At 34.6% G+C, this 17,750-nt stretch overlaps 1 protein-coding gene across 1 annotated transcript; it reads right to left on the bottom strand.

The window, feature by feature from the left end:
* Nucleotides 1-574: 574 nt before the first annotated feature.
* LOC101266294 (peroxidase 44-like) lies at nt 575-2,475 on the bottom strand. The gene is made up of 2 exons (XM_010314719.4): nt 2,215-2,475; nt 575-1,589 (listed from the first exon to the last, which is right to left on the bottom strand). The coding sequence occupies exons 1-2, from the start codon at nt 2,422-2,424 to the stop codon at nt 744-746; spliced, it is 1,056 nt and encodes a 351-aa protein (XP_010313021.2). The 5' UTR covers nt 2,425-2,475; the 3' UTR covers nt 575-743.
* Nucleotides 2,476-17,750: the final 15,275 nt, after the last annotated feature.

Raw genomic sequence — 17,750 nt, forward strand, 5'->3', positions numbered from 1 at the left:
ATTATAATAATAATAACAATAATAATAATAATAATAATAATTACAATAATAAAAATAAAAATAATAATAAATATTAATTGCCTCTTCTATGCTCGAAAACTCCGTTAATAATTATAATAGTCCATCAATGAAGAAAATCAATACTACTCTAATTAATTTAATATAACAATTGAATTTAATACTATAATTAAAAATTGGAAATCAATGATTGTGAGTGTAGAGTTAAACTCCATTACAAAAATAAATTTTACTTACTTGAAGGTGGCGATGATCTCTCTATTTGTGTTCACCGCACGAACAACTTAGTTTTTTTCTCTTCTTATTTTCTTTTTTAAATTAATTAATAATAAAAGTAATAATTCCTAATAACCTACTTTAATATTTGAAATTTGGTCGATTATTATTAAAATGAAATAAGTTACTCGTAAATTAATTAACTACAGTTAAATGACCATTCAAAATTATTAAAAAATCATTTTTTGCATCTGGATCATTACACAAAATGTATCTATTCTTTCAATTTTATACAAACAAAAATTTGGAAGGCATAAATATAATGGTTATTGAATCCAAGTTAAAAGGGAACATCATTGTATTATATTATAATTATATATATGCCTATTCTCTTTAGTGAAATAAACATGAAACGAACGGAAACGATGAGCTAATAGAAAACAAATCAGTAAAAAAAAAAAGGTTTCTTGCAATAATATGTGTAATGAAGAATGTTATAGACTTATTAATTAAGGTGCAATGAATGGAATTGAAAACTTTGATCCTTTGCGAGGTGGAGGATTCTTTGGGCGAAAGCTCTTCTTCCTAGGCTGGCGTTTTTTCTGCTGAGCTGGAGGATTGAATGCTCTACAATTTTTTCTAATTTCTCCGAATTTTCCCTCGAGAACTTGTGTGTTCCCTAACTTGATCAATGCATTTGCAAAAGCCTGTTGGAAGGCTTTTGGATTTATAGAAAAATTCTCAACAATCCCAGCACTTGACCTATCAGATGCAAGTTGTTGATCAATTTTCAACAACCCTTTCTTCAACCTTATCTGCTTGTAGAATTCATTGTCCACAATAAATGACGTGCTTTGATCTAAGAAAACAGAGGGATCATTATTCCTTGCAGCACAAGTCTTACTAAGTCTTGTGAACAAGTTAGAATCTGTACTCCCGTCAAATCTGGATATACGGTCTTGAATAAGACTACAATGTGTAATTCCAACGGTATGGGCACCCAAAAGAGTAACCATGTCATTCAGGCTAAACCCTTTGTTTGTGAAAAATTTTAATGCTTCTTCAACTGTTAAACTCGGTCCTGGTAAGTTAACTTCTGATGGATTTGAGATCAGCCCATCTCGTCTCCCTGTGGGGATGTTATACTTAGGTCCTCCAGCTAATGCCACTGAATCGCGAGTAGCTAATGCTATGATATCAGCACAGGAGACGGTACTTGGGCATGCAGACTCTACTCGGCTCTTTATCCTATCAATAACCTCATATCCTCTTACTGATTGGTTTGGTCCCGCGTCTTTTTCAGATTGCTTGTTTCCAGTGTTCATCGAGTCTATCAATATTGATGCATCACAACCCTGAACGAAGTAATTAATTATTAGTATGGTTCAAAGGGAGAGGAAGAACACTTTGTATCCAAATGGTTGACCACATTCACCTCAACCTCATATGAGTCAATCAGAAAGTGATCGAGTGAATTGCAATTTGATTCATTTTCTATGTATGTCCTCCATCTAATCCAATTATTTGACACCTTTAGTTATATATATTCCCGCAGTTCCATTCATTCCTTTCTATAAATAGTTGGATTATAATACTTGTCATTTTATAAAATGTATTCATAAATTATCATGTTTTGTCTATTATACCTTGATAGAGTAGTTAATTAATCATTTATTACAAAGTTGACTTAAAAAATATTAAATAAAAATAAAAGAGTAAAATTATATCATTTCTTAATACATGTGCAAAGTAAAAATGTGACATATAAAATGGAACGGAGAGAGTATCACACATACAATTTTAATATGATATTTCAATAATAATAGAAAGAATATATTTTCAAAAAACTTTATGACAAGTATATTTATTCCCAATTAACCAGTCCAAGAAATATACAATTAATTGAACCAAAGCAGGAATGGGAAGGTCGAAATTTCGTGTATAGTTATGACACACAGAAGCAACAATATTATTACGTACCCTGACAAAGCAGTCATGAAAATACATCCGAAGCAAGGCTGCTGTGATGGAACGATCAGTAGAGAAGGAGCGTTGCACTTCTTGTTGTACAATACTTTCGGCTGCACGACATTTTTTGGCGTAAAAACCAACTTGAAGTGCACTTGACACAATAATCAGTTCATGAAAAAAATAACATATAAACAAGAGTTGTATTATCTTCTTCTCCATTTAATTTGATGTGTTAATTTGTAGCACTTGATTCAAAATCAAATTTAATATATTGAGAGGACTTTCCAAAGGTATTTATACAAATACAATAGAGATATTGGAGCTTTGCAAGTTAAACATAAGTGGGATGCACGACAGCACGAATATAATAAATAAAACTACTTAAGACAAGAAGATATAATAATGAGATTAATAAGGTTGGTTCATGAATATTATTCTCCATTCTTAATAATGTGTTAATTTTGATTTGATAAATAATTTAAGAAATAAAATGAGACTTTTTAACCTTGTAATTTTAAATTAAAAACATGTAAATTTTACAAAACTATTATTTAATTTTATGATTGTTTGTGAAATATATATATATATATATATATATATATATATATATATATATATATATATATATAATCTCATCATTCATACATAATGAATTGATGTGGTATATTCATATCATAATATATGAACGGTAAGAACTAGCATTTTTATTCAGACTATAATTCATAGGGAAGAAAATAGATTGATGGATGAAAGTATTTATAAACAAAAGAACGAATCCGCTCTCTTTGCTGTGAACAAGAGAAAGCTCTTTTATATATATATATATATGTGTGTGTGTGTGTTTCAAGAACATGATAAGATATGCTTAACAATTGCATTTGTTCCTTTAGAAGTTAAATATTAAATTGTATGAACTAGGAACAAATGATACGTATCAGATGACCAACATCATTTTCATTGAGTATTTAATTGCACGAACTTATTAGCTTAACGTCAACTTCAAAGTCCTGATTAATATAAATTAGTCCTAAACCCCAAAGGCTTTCTAATTTTTTTAGAAAAGTTCCCATGGTAATCGTTTAAAACATATTAGATAAAAATATTATATAGTGATTCTAATAATATTTAATTTAAAATATATTAGTTCGAATGAATATAATTGTATTTATTGTTGAAGTTTAACAAGTATGGGCTTAACTAAAAGTCCCCTCTGCTACAGCCAATAGAAGACGTGTCACTTAAATCAGAATGGTTTAGAGGAAATCTTTTTTAATCATAACTCCTTTTACAACTATAAATAGAAGCCTCACAATTCACAAAACGGATCTGAATTCTTACACGAAATTAGAGAAAATTTGTGGATCAAACGCCACAGATAAGTTCAAGAACAAGCTCAAAAGCGCTTGAACTCAAATATAAGTTAAGAACAAGTTCAAGATTCAATTTCAAGCTCAATAGCCCTTGAAAATATATTCAAAAAGACTAGGTAGAGGATTCATATAGTACGATTGTTGCTATATTTTTACATTCTTGACTATTATTTTTCTCGACGCGAATTTTATTGTCTAAAATTATAGCACGCTAGTGAAACAATCTCAACCTCTTATTTAAACTTTTCAAGCATCAAAGAATATTTAAACTACTTCCAAAAAAATTCAACCCACAATCAACTACCTCTGAGCCTACTGACTCCAAGTTCTAGATCAACTGAAGTAGTCAACATTCTTGGTGGTACTTTCGGAAGTTTCAGAATTATTGCGAGAATGAACACTTCAAATGTTGCCCACATCAAATTTTATGTTTGAGTCTTCAACTCCAAAAGGTTCAAGGTCCTCCACAAATGCTTCAGAAGGAGAAACAAGTATTGGTGAAAAGATCAAAAATACCTTAGCTCGACTTGAGCGTTCTGGTACTAAGAACTCTACCACAAAGAAAAACTATAATTTAATAGTGAATCTTCTCCACACGCATCTCGTAAGTGAGTCCTTTGAAAATCAACTATTGTAACTTGTCATGCTACTCTCTTACATCCACAATTATCATGCAAGTAATGGTAATTAATACTTTATTCATGAAAGAACAACTTGCAAATATGACAAAGTTTGTTCAAGGATTTTCAAAGCATATATACTACCAAAAGTCTTGAACTAATAAGTTGGTGCCACGATCCAAAGTATATTCTACATGTGACATAGCGTATAGGACCCCGAGATGCCCTGCACAAGCCACTTAACATTCATAAATAAGATAATATAATTAAAGATTTCAAAAGATAGTTATATCATAAAGATTAGTTAAAAACGAAGCAAAAGTCTAAGTAGTCTCAAAGTCATATTACATCAAGAGCTATTGAGGCATAACATACGCATCACATATAATATTTGAAAAGTAAAGAAAAAAATCAACTAAAGGTTCAATCCTTGGAACATGAGAACTCACCACTACTCAAGACTACCAAAGTGATCACTAGCCACGGGGATGTGAAATTGGAGAGTCGGCCCTACATTTTAGAAGAATGTAGGCAAGAGTATGCGTTAGTACAAAAATATACCAAGTATGATAGCAATGCATAAAAGTTACTAAATCATGCCAAAAGGACTTTTCATAATATGCAAGCACCATGTTTAAAATACAAGATACAAGATTAGAAGTATAATCATGGTCATGGTCAATGCAAGTAAAATCATCATTGAACGCATGTTAGATACTTTTAGAAGTAATTAACCTTATTTCATCATTATTGTGGGAGTTAGCTTTAACTGATAGAGAGACCATGTGAATTATAACATGGAATTCAGTGTCTACCCCACACCAAAAAGGGGTGTCTTCACTTGCCAAGATAAGAACTATAAACTTCTTGTTTAAGTGGATGAACTAGCTAATGTCTATCTAAGACAACTTATGATGACATATAGTTTATGGACACAAGTAATCTCCACTTGTCCACTAGGTACAAAGCATAATGCCCACGGAATAGTCATCAATCATATTCATCTTTATCTTTAAAGGGCAAAGGTGATTGCCTCTTGCCTTATCATTAGGATACATGGGTAATCACCTCGTCTTATCATTATAATAGCTCCTAAAAATGTATTCATAGTTTAGTTGAGAGAACCTTTCAACTCTAAGAATCCTTTATATGATAAAATTCTTTCACATTCATGTATTGAGTAATATGTGAGAAAACCTTTCACAATAATCAATAACAACAATTATGCTTTATTCTCAAAGCAACTTAGATCATTTTCATCAATTTCATAAGATCATGCATATTTTCATAAAATCATCTTAGTTCAAACATCACTTTCAATCATCATAGTCTATAAAACATGGGTTAAGAATGGTTTCATGGAAATTCAACTTTTGAATAATAGTTCATAAAACAATCAATTAAATCAACATTGAAAGGAACCAATGACATGGAAGAAAATCCAACTTTAATTGGAGATATTTAATTTGTAAATTGGAGAATCTAGGTACACTATGGACGAAAGCGCTCCGCAAGTGAAGAATATAATACCTTGATTCCAAGTTCTTTTAAGTAATGGAGTATTTGGAGACGTGATCTTGAAACCTCATCTTCTTCTTCTTTCTTAGAGAGAATTTGAGATGATGACTTGATCAGCTTTTGGGAGAATGAATTGACTTAGGTGTTTAGGCAGTTCAAATTCATTATATAGGGCTTTGGATAAAGGGTAAAACGACATAGTATTGATATTAAATAATTAGGGAAAAGACCAAAAAAACCCTCAAAATAATTGTCGACCCTCACAGACGGTTTAACCTTCGGTACGTAGGTCTTGCCATAGATCGTCCTGGTCGATCATCGATGGGTTTAGAGATACCCTTTTTGGACACCGGATGATGGTGCCCTATATACAATTCATGGTTTCACTTGCAGGTCGTACATCCCATCGTGGGTCCAAAATTTTGATCTTAAAATTTCACTAAGTTTGAGATCGACTTATGAGCATACTATGACGCGTACATTGAATGTCAGACTATCCTGGTGAGCTGTCAAAGAGTAATAGGAGCAGAGGATTCAACTCAAGTTGGACTCGCCCCTATTATCCCTACCTACGGTCTGTGGTTCAGCTTATAGAACATCGGTGGTTCATCAAAACTAACACCAAATTTTAGGAAAATTTAAGTTTTACCTTCTTTTAGAATTCGAGGTGTTAAAATTGGTGGTTATGATCGAGCAAATTTATGCCCAAGAACTTCAAATTCTTCAGGTTTGAATATTGAGGTCTCCAACAAATGATATATGTAAGTTGAAGTCTTCAAATTCTACAAATTTTCAAGTTGAAGTATTCTGATTCTACAAGTTTGCAAGTTGGACTCTCAAATCAAACAGAATTGCAAGATTAAGTTCTAAAAATCTGTTATGTCTATACGTTGAAGCACTAAAATTTGCAAGTAAAATTTAAATGCGCAAATTTAAAGAAAAGAGGAACTTCCGTTATTTTCATTCTTATTGTCATGCAAAGTATCAAATAAGTGGACTATTAAAAGCTTGCAATACAAAAATAAATAGCAAATTTATGTTTGAGAGTGCAATAAAAGCCATACGATGCATGATATAAGACGAAAGAAGAAAATAAACTCTGACAATAAAAATGTCAAGAATCTCAATCAAACTCTAAAGGAAAAAAAGGAAGATAAAAAAACGTAATTTGTAGTTGATCAAATCTTGACGACTAGCCTCCAAACACTCTCTTCCGACTGAGTTTGATTATCTGTCATCACTAAGTTCATGTTGTCACAGGAGGATACCTTATCCTCTATTCCAAAAATATTGGGTTGAATCTTTTCAACATTATTTTAGTAGTTTCTGTAACAACTTTAAGTTCTTTTCACACAGAGTTGCTAGCTTCCTCTTAGCCTTCTTTAGCGATTTACTATTAGAGGAAGCGTATTTTTCCTTGTCAGATTTTTCAACTCTGAATGATTCAAGACGCTCCTTAGTTTTGGAGACAAAATCATCTTATTATTTTCATGCGCCTAGTTAGAGTATTCTTGATCATAGGAAACAACAAGCTCGGAAAGAGAGTACACCAAGCTCCAATGATGAAACAATATGCATCTCATTTATCTCGTTGAAAATCTCATAAAAATCTTCATCATTAGATGAAATAGAGTTGGAGAATGTTTGCCACAAATCTGTTTAACCACTTATGTTTATGGTTGAAAACAACACAATTTCCTTCAAAAATACACATAGCTCCATTCATTTTTATAACTACTCCAGAGATCTCATTTGCATTAGGAGTCAACAATATATATAAAGTTTGTGATGTCTTTTGTCCTTGCTCGATCGACAATTAAACTTTATTTTGTCTTATATTTTTGTATTGCAATAGATTCATCACTAACTTGCGACCTTAAAGAAAAGGTTAGAAAATTGATTTAACCGTAAATTGGAGATAATAGATTGGTGATTTAACAGAAAAGCTTCTAATAACAGATAGTATTAAATAAATAGTATTAAATAATATTAGTATTTACTGTGTACTAATCCTAGTCCTATTAGGATTAGTACTCCTTAATCCAAGTCCTATTAGGATTAGTACTCCTTCCTATATCTCCTATATATATCTCCCATGTATTCCCTTATTAGGTTAATACTTCAATACAATCAATATTCATTCATGGTATCAAGAGCCAGAAAACCTAGATCTTCTTTTCGCTAGGTTTTTTTTTCTCTCTTTAGGGCACCGATCGTGCCCTCTCTTCTCTTGGGCGGCGGCAGCCATGACAACCGAGGTGGATCCTCTCGATTCACTTCCTTCTGGCGTTAAACTCCTTCTCAGGCATCTTCATGCCTTGATTCCCGAAAAATTATCAGACATAAATTACCCTACATGGAAAATCACCGTTCTTACAGCCCTTGAGGCCAATTACCTTCTCAAATACGTTGATGGAAGCACAGAACCGCCACCGGCAATCATCACCGCCACGGAAAAATCAGAAAAAACCAATCCGGACCATGCCGCCTGGAACCCGTGGATGGCCAGATCCGATCATGTTTGACTGCGGTCATCTCTCCCACGGTTCAGAAACACGTCCGATCCTACACAACTGCTTCAGACCTGTGGACGGCCCTTGCAACACGCTATGCATCAATTTTCACTCTCATATTTTTCAATTGCGTGATCGTCTCCACACAATTACCAAAGGCACGAAAACTATGGCGGAGTATTTAGACGAGGTCTCCACCATCATCATAGCCCTCGACACCGTGAACGAAATCAGTCCCGAAAAAGATCTCATCATGTGCGTCGTTCGGGGGCTCCCATCAGCTTATTCCTCCATTAAACAGGCGGTTCGCATCAGTCCAACGCTCGTTGACCTGGATACTCTCTCCTCGTGGCTAAAAAGTGAAGAAATCAACGTGGATCTGGAGAGCAAACTTCTTCTCCGAGAAGCCGCTGTTATGGAGCCGGCCACCGCCCTCACAGCAAGCCAGAACTATCGCGGGGGGCGTGGTGGCGACCGGCAGGGGAGTCGCGGCGGCTACGACAGAAACAATGGAGGCCGCGGGCGCGGCGGTCGGTAGGGCAGTCGTCCGCCGTACGACGGTCAGCAACACGGCAGCAACAATAGCCTGCACTCCTTCTGCAGCGGCGGGCAGTCATCTTCCAGTGGCAGGCAGGGCACTTACGAGCGGGATTGTCCAACTTGTCAAATCTGTCAGAAAATAAGACACTCCGCTGTTCGTTGATGGTTTCGATATGAGGAGAGCCGAAATAGTGATAACCGTGCCAATTATGCATCTCAAGCCGGCCCCTCCTCTGAATGGCTGTTGGATACTGGGGCCAACATACACGTTACTTCTGATCTATCCAAGCTTAACGCTCTAAATCCATATCATGGCTCCAATGGTATTACTGTTGGCAACGGTGAGTCCCTAAATATTTCTCACACTGGCACGGGTACCATTAGAACCCCCACCGCTATCTTTCACCTAGGTAACCTTACTCACGTCCCTTCTATTAAAACCAGTCTCCTTTCAGTTCACCAATTCACAAAAGACAATAATTGCTCACTCTTGTTCACCTCTAATGATTTTCAGATCCTAGACAATACTACCAAGAGGGTGATTTTTCAGGGCTCCTGTGAGCATGGTCTGTACGTTCTTCCTGGCACAAGTTCGTCTGCCCACCCAGTTTTAGAAAGCGTTCCTGTGGCTCCGATGGCTCTTTCGGCTGATGGCCACCGTCTGTTGTGGCACAGTCGTCTGGGTCACCCGTCTACTCAAATAATAAATTCTTTAATGTCTCAATTAGGTTTTTCTTCCATTCATGTAAACAATTGTGACTCTTGTTCAATTGCTAAATCTCATAAATTACCTTTTACTTTATCTGAGAAGCGTACAACTGCACCTTTTCAATTTATTCATTCTGACCTATGGGGTCCTACTGCTGTTCCTTCATTTGCTGGTTTTCGCTATTATATTTTTTGTGGATGATTTTACAAAATACACTTGGTTGTACCCACTAAAACACAAATCACAGGCATACACCACCTTTGTCACTTTTGAAAAAATGGTCAAAACACAATTCAATTCTCATGTTAAACTTCTTTGAAGTGACAATGGAAAGGAATATGCAAATAACATCTTTGGCCAGTTTCTGCAATCCCTGGGAATTATACATCAAACCTCCTGTCGATACACTCCCGAACAGAATGGGGTGGCTGAGCGTAAGCATCGTCATCTCATTGAAACGGTGGTTACTCTTCTACATCAATCTCATCTCCCTGTCTCCTTTTGGGTAGAAGCTCTAGCCACCGCAAACTACCTTATTAACAGAATGTCCAGTCACACCCTCTCCAACAAATCACCCTATCAACTCCTTTACCAAGAACTTCCCAATTATACCAACCTCCGCGTCTTTGGGTGTCTTGCCTACCCTTGGCTACGCCCTCATATTACTCACAAATTACAACCCCGATCCCGTCCTTGTATTTTTTTGGGCTATCATCCTACCTCCAAGGGTTATCGTTGTCTTGACCCACAAACTTATAAAGTCTACATATCTCTTCATGTCAAATTTGTCGAAAATGAGTTTCCCTATGAGTCTATTTCCTCCTCCACAAATACAACATTTATTGGCGTCCTTCCCCTTTTTCCAACATACTCACAGGGTCCCTCACCACCTTCCCCCACACCTCCACCCACTACCCAACCACCCCTCATCACCCCTTCGACCGTCACCCACAATACACCCGCAACCACCACCCACACTCACAACCAACCCGAACCACCCCATACCCACAACATCTCCAGCCCGATCCGTTTTGGGTCCTTCTCGGCCACCCCCGAATCACCACCGCCCGTGCCACCCCCCAATACTAATCCCATGTTAACCCGTGGCAAAACCGATATCTTTAAACCCAAAACCTTTCAGGCAACCATACTACCAAATACACCCCTTCCCGATAGTGAACCAACAACCTACTATGTTGCCTCAAAAAATGCTTATTGGCGTCATGCTATGGATGACGAGTTTAAGGCTTTGACTGATCAGAAAACTTGTGTTCTTGTACTTAAGCCCCATGGGCGGCACCCAGTTGGCTGTAAATGGGTGTACAAAATTGAAAATAATGCAGATGGCAGTATTTCCAGGTACAAGGCTCGTTTGGTTGCTAAAGGCTACAATCAGGAGTATGGGCTTGATTACTCCGAGACATTCAGTCCTGTTATTCGGCAGGAAACCATTCGTATGGTACTGTCACTCACCGTGCGCAACAATTGGCTCATCAATCAGTTGGATGTTTCCAATGCTTTTCTTCATGGCATGCTTGATGAAACTATCTACATGACGCAACCACCGGGCTATGTTGATCCCCGCTTCCCTCAACATGTTTGCAAACTCCAGAAGTCTCTGTATGGGCTCAAGCAAGCCCCCCGTGCTTAGTACACACGTCTGAAAATGTTCCTCCTGGGACTCGGCTTCACTTGTTACGTACACGACACGAGTCTGTTTACTCGACATTCAGCACACGGTACAATCATTCTTCTTGTCTATGTAGATGATATCATTATTACAGGATCTTGCAGCTCTCATTCAGGATGTCACTCGAGCTATGCATACTACCTTCAAAATGAAGGACCTTGGCCCGTTACATTATTTTCTGGGAATGGAGGTTTCTCGGACAGGCAGCGGCTTGTTTCTTCATCAGTCAAAATATGCTCGAGATCTGTTGCAGAAAGCTGGACTGGAAAAATGCACCAGTCAACCAACACCGATGGCAGTCTCTTCGCCTACGAATGGAGCCAACAACCCCTTTGCCGATATCACCCACTTCCGCAGCCTCATTGGGGCTCTACAATATTTGGCCATTACCCGTCCTGACATCCAGTTTGCTGTCAACCGAGTTGCTCAGTGCATGCATCAACCAAGTGAACATGATTACCATTGTCTAAAACGCATCCTCAGGTTTATTGTTTGGCACTCTTGGTCGTGGTTTACTCATTCGACCCGGGGACTTAGAGCTTCGGGGGTTCTCTGATTCAAATTGGGCGAATGATAAAAATGACAGAAAATCTACATCGGGGTTTCTCATTTTTTTAGGGCCGAACCTGATCTCCTGGTGTACAAAAAAACAACCCAAGGTCTCTCGGTCCTAGACTGAAGCTGAATACTGCGCCCTTGCTCTTCTCGCTGCTGAGACCATGTGGGTCACATATATTCTTCGCGAACTCCGCGACACTCACACTGTTCCTGCTCTCTATTGTGACAACAAATCAACCATCTGTGTGGCCAAGAATTCCGTCCTACACACCAGAATGAAGCATGTTGATACCGATTGTCTCTTTGTTCGCGATGAAGTTCAGGCCGGCACCATGACTGTGCAGTATGTGCCCACTGAAGAACAACCGGCTGATATTCTCACCAAGCCTCTCCCGAGCCGACAGCACGATTACCTCAGTTCCAAGCTTCCGTTCGCTTCCGCTCATAGTATTAAATAAATAGTATTAAATAATATTAGTATTTACTGTGTACTAATCCTAGTCCTATTAGGATTAGTACTCCTTAATCCTAGTCCTATTAGGATTAGTACTCCTTAATCCTAGTCCTATTAGGATTAGTACTCCTTCCTATATCTCCTATATATATCTCCCATGTATTCCCTTATTAGGTAATACTTTAATACAATCAATATTCCTTCGGCTTCAAAGTCTGAATTGTTAGTGTTCTTGAAGGACTACCAATGTTTTAGACCCTTTACAACTTCTAAATCAACAGTTCCAGCCCGGTTGATTTGTTAGAGATACATTTTATAAAACAATTCTAGTAATATTAAATTCAAGATATATTAGTCCAAATAAATGTGTTCATATATAATAAGAGCGGTACACTAAACACGTATCCAATATCATCAAACAACTAAAGACGAATCTAGTCGATCACTCAACATCAGTAATCAACCCTAGGATCTCATTATTTAAGTCCAACAAATGTGGGTTCGATTAAAAGTTCAATTTCAGTAATTTGGGATAGAAACAATGACACCATTTGCTAAAGATCAATATATCATGTCACTTAAATTTTAAAGCTCAATATATCATGTCACTTAAATTTGATTGGCCAAGGAAAACATGTTTTCATCGTAACTTTTCAATTCTACAACATATAGGGCCCTTACAATTTAGAAAATGGACCAAAACTTTGTCTAAATCAAACATCTTCAAATCGATTATGTGTACCAATCTAAATATCTTTGTCTCAATTTACCTCAAACACTTGATTTTGTTAATTGTCTGTTTAACTAAACTATAGAAAAGTCGACTACTCTCCTTCGAGTGGGACAAAAATTTCAATTAATCCCCCCTCCTATTTAAATTTAAGTAAGAACCCAAAAACATATGATCCAAAATGAATGTGGTAAGAATAAGGCTTTGAGAAAAAAAACATTTCTTAATCCAAGAAAAATTGGAGCTTCAAAAGGCTACAACTTTATGGATAAAATACTTGAAATTACCTAAACCAAGCAACAGTTGAAAAATAAGAAATGAGATCAAACAGAAACTGGAGACTAAGAGTGAGACAAGAGCAGAGGATGGTGATCGATTTGAGAGCGAAATGTTAATCGAATGGAGAGTAAGAAGAAGAGAAAAAAAAGAAGCGCAACCAACTTAACAAGTGTCCACTGTTAGTCAACAAGAAAGTTGCACCAAATCCTTATTAGTGGATACTGGACAATAGTTAGTGGACATTTTTTTTACAAGCATTATATAATATAAGTGATTAGAAATAAAAAGATAATTTTATTAATTCACCTTTTAATAATTTTTTAGAAATTTTATAAATAAATGTGATTACTTATGATAAAAAGTAATTGTAAAGGTAATATAAGGATTTTTTTTTAATTTATTAAGATAAACGATTAATATAAGATAACTATTTTTTTATAAAATAATCAATTAAAAAGGAACGGCAATATGAACATACTTAGAACTTTGACCCACTCCTCTTAAAATTACGCAATGAACTCTGAGCGGCATTTATAAACAATAAAATATTTAGACCTCCAAGTAAAGAAAAATGAAATGAAAGACGACATTTTGCAAATTAAAATTGAATAGACTTTTAAAAAGTAATTTTACTGTCAAGTTTGAAAAATCATAAGTAAGTGGTATCTTACTTTTGACTTATTCAAGAGCATGTTAGTTCTAAAATAACTTTAGTGTGATTGTATGAAAAATAATATCTAGTGGTGGTTTAATTGTCACTAAAAATATATTTTCAGCAATATTTACTATTATAAAAATATATATTTAAAGCTTTTAGTGATACTAAATCAATGACAGTAAACTAATAATTATAAAAAAATTATCGCTCTTTGTTAATATAAAAAAATTTATCGCTCTTTGTTAATATATATATTTATTAATGTTAAATATTATTTTTATTGAAGTGCATGTGTCAAAAGATATTTTAAATTGTATACGCTCCCTGTATCTTTCTTTTTCTACATTTTTTGTGATTCAACAAAGTCTAACAAAGTAAACAAAAGCTAATGATGGATACTGAAAATTGGTTCTAATTATATTTAAACATAGTGCTAATACAATGAATTACAAGATGGACAATATTCGTATATAAAATATTTTAATATGTTTGTATTTTAAGAATATAATCCCTTCACACAACGACCAAACAATCCAAAATTATTGAATGAAACAAATCATGTTGCACATATACCAACCGTGAATGTGTCAAAAGGAAATATTTCATCACTATCAATAGCAATGGTAGGTGTCTTTAATGGTGCAACACGAACCAGAGATCAACATAAGATTTTGAAGATTTTAGATACATTAAAAATGAAAATCATGAATAATAAAATTTAAAGTGCACTCAAATTAAAAATACTTAAATAAACACACTGGAAGGATTTGAGCACAAAATCTCACGGGTGGATCCTCTAGCTTGTATTAGTAGCACAATGGTATTCCTTATGCTTTTCATATGTCTATTGTTAATTATATTTTAATTTCTATCAGTTTTTCAAAATAGATTTTATTTATATATATATAAATAATTTTTTTCAAAGTTAATAGATGCACATGGATTAAAATAAATTATATATAGATGATTTTTTTCAAAGTTAATAAATGCACATGCACCCTACAAAGGGGTGGTTCCGCCTATGCTTACCAGAAGCTTCACTTTGTTTAATCAATTGTTGTTTATTTCATTGGATGTAATATTGTGGAATGGGAATAAAAAATGATTAAGTAGCTAGCTATTGTCACGTCCTAAAATGGCAGGTTTAAGTGCACGTATTTTAAACTTGAGTTAATCAAATGAATCGTTTATATTATATGTCGCATCTGTAAATCCATGCATGCATTCAAATCAAGAACCCTCAATTGATTAAAATTCGCAATGCTCAACTACCGCTCTTAAAAACCTATTTTATATATATACAAAAATTCCTTAAACTGATATAATAATATAAGTGCTGATACATTAATTTGATGCACGCGATACATTAATCTAATGTGCGAGATACATTAATTTGATGCACTAATACATTAATCTAATACGTGAAAATGAGGAATTTTGAGAATTTATAAATTTAATAAGGGATAATGATAATAAAAAAACTTAAAGGTTATGTATATATAATGCATACTCTCAACTTTCAAACTTACACTTTGGATAAATCTTTTGTTATAAAATTGTCTAAACTTTCCAACTTACACTTGATAAATCTTTTATTATAAAATTGACTTACATGTAAATGGTCCAACCATATCTGTCTTGTCTAATATATATATATACTAGATAAGTATTGTTTGTGCAAAGCACGAGCCCGGCATATAATCTTATTCGTGATTTATAATTGATTAATATAAGTTAGACAATCACATATAGACGCAATTATATAAAATAAATAAAAATAGGCCGAATACATAAACAGATCCCTAAACTTGTTAGATTTTTTCCCTCAGGTACCTTAACTATGTCATTTTCCTATTCAATCATTGAACCGTTCATAATTTGTTCCTGTTATACATTGTTAGTTGATTTTGATCGACTTTTCTATTGTAAATGCCTTCGATTATGTTCTTATTGTAATGACAAAAGATCTGTCTACAATACACATGAATGTAGTTCCTCCAGATTCTTTGAAAGAAGAGGAGGCCAACTACATAACCCGAGAATGAGAAAGGTAAACTCTAAGCAAATCTTACTACTAACTCATTACTAACTCGAGAAACAAAAGATTGTGTCATGTTTGTGCAAGTATGAGTCTTCACATCAAAAGGTATCTCCTAAGTCTTGCACAATTATATCTATGAGTGACTCATGAAGTGACTCAGGTAGAATAGAATACACTGACCTCATATCAGTTAACTATATCCATAATATAAACTATATCCAAAAATTTGTAACAATTGACTTACCTCTGTGGATTACCTAAATATGTGGATTTGGAGTGTTATAAGTACTTTTCTATTTTAATCATACTCGTGAGATTCAAAATTGGAGAGATTAAAGTCACGACAAAGAGGATCAATAAAAAAGCAGCAAACAAAGAAGGTTGAAGCTCATAGGTGTCAAGGCTTGACAACATTACTACCATCCTCTGTTTTGAACTCTTTTATTCATTGAAGAAAGCAAACACTATCAAATACTACATCTAACATACATTTTCATTGTTTCGACTGGAACTAAACTCAAATGGACATGTCACACACTTATCGCCGACTGTTTCCTCTTCTCTTGCATCAAATTGTTCAAAATTTCTTTCAAATGATCAATACAAAAATAGAGATTACATCTATACAACATGTATATCTACACCTATAGTATTATTAGGCAACAACTTCAAAAATCAATCCAACACTCACAACCTTAAGCCTGAATTTTGGAGAATGTAAGATGACATGACTGCAGAAGAACAAAAAATTATGCTACAATCAATATAATAATTATTGTACTTAATTATATATAGTTCTACCAAAGTAAAGACAAATAAAATGATTTAGTTCTACCAAAGTAAAGACATATCAAAAGTAAGCTTTGATAAGTTTGTCCCTTTTTACACTCCTTCCGTCCCTTTTTACTTTGGTAGAACTATGTAATTAGCCTTCCTCCGTTCAAATAAGAACTACGTGCCAATAAAAGTGTAATTATACAAAATTCTACCAAAGTAAAGACAAATAAAATGATTAACAAAAATTTGGTTCTTAAAAGTGCAAGAATTTCATAAATCTCACCAATGATTGCTCTAATTTATCTAAAGCCTGATCATTCCATCAAAAATACAAATTCTGAATGCAAGAACTATACACTACACCATTTTCGGCCTACAGCAACACCACGTAAGTGTAGCCTAAACTAGCATAAAGTGTGGCCTTTGATAAAAGACTACACTTTTGGACATTCAGCAACACTTTTTAGGGGCTGCCCAAAAGAAGCGTAACCTTTGACATTAGGCAACACTTTTTAAATGTTGCCACCTTTGGCAACACTTATAAAGCGTAGCCAAATAGGTATAAGGGCACGCTTTGAAGACGCGCATTAGCAACACCTATTTTTTGTTAGACTACACTTAAAAGCGTTGCCTTTTTAGATTTATTGGTCACACTTAAAAAGTGTTGCCTTTTATTGGTCATCTATTGCAACATTTATAAAGTGTAACTTTATGTCTCATCTATTGCAACACTTATAAGGCGTTACTTTATATGTCATCTATAGCAACACTTATTAATTGTAACTTTATATCTCATCTATAGCAACACTTATAAAGTGTTGATTTTATATCTCACCTACAGAAACACTTACAAAGTGTAACTTTATATCTACCTAGAGCAACAGTTTCAAAGTGTAACATTTTATCTACCTAGAGCAACACTTACAAAGTGTAACTTAAACATTTATAAGCCTACATGTAGCATAAATATATATAATATATTTACATACATACAAGTGACCTAAAACACAAAATGAACTAATTAAGCATTAAATTGAAGAGATATTTCAAATAAACTTCGAGAAATATTTCATGTACAACCAAAACAT

This window comes from Solanum lycopersicum, chromosome 11 (assembly GCF_036512215.1).
Source record: "Solanum lycopersicum chromosome 11, SLM_r2.1".
NCBI classification, from domain to species: domain Eukaryota; kingdom Viridiplantae; phylum Streptophyta; class Magnoliopsida; order Solanales; family Solanaceae; genus Solanum; species Solanum lycopersicum.

Excerpts from the sequence above, each read along its gene's own strand:
- LOC101266294 (XM_010314719.4), bottom strand. The coding sequence starts at position 2,424 with ATGGAGAAGAAGATAATACAACTCTTGTTTATATGTTATTTTTTTCAT. Across the intron at positions 1,590-2,214 it reads TTCATGACTGCTTTGTCAGG|GGTTGTGATGCATCAATATT; the intron begins GTACGTAATAAT and ends TACTTCGTTCAG.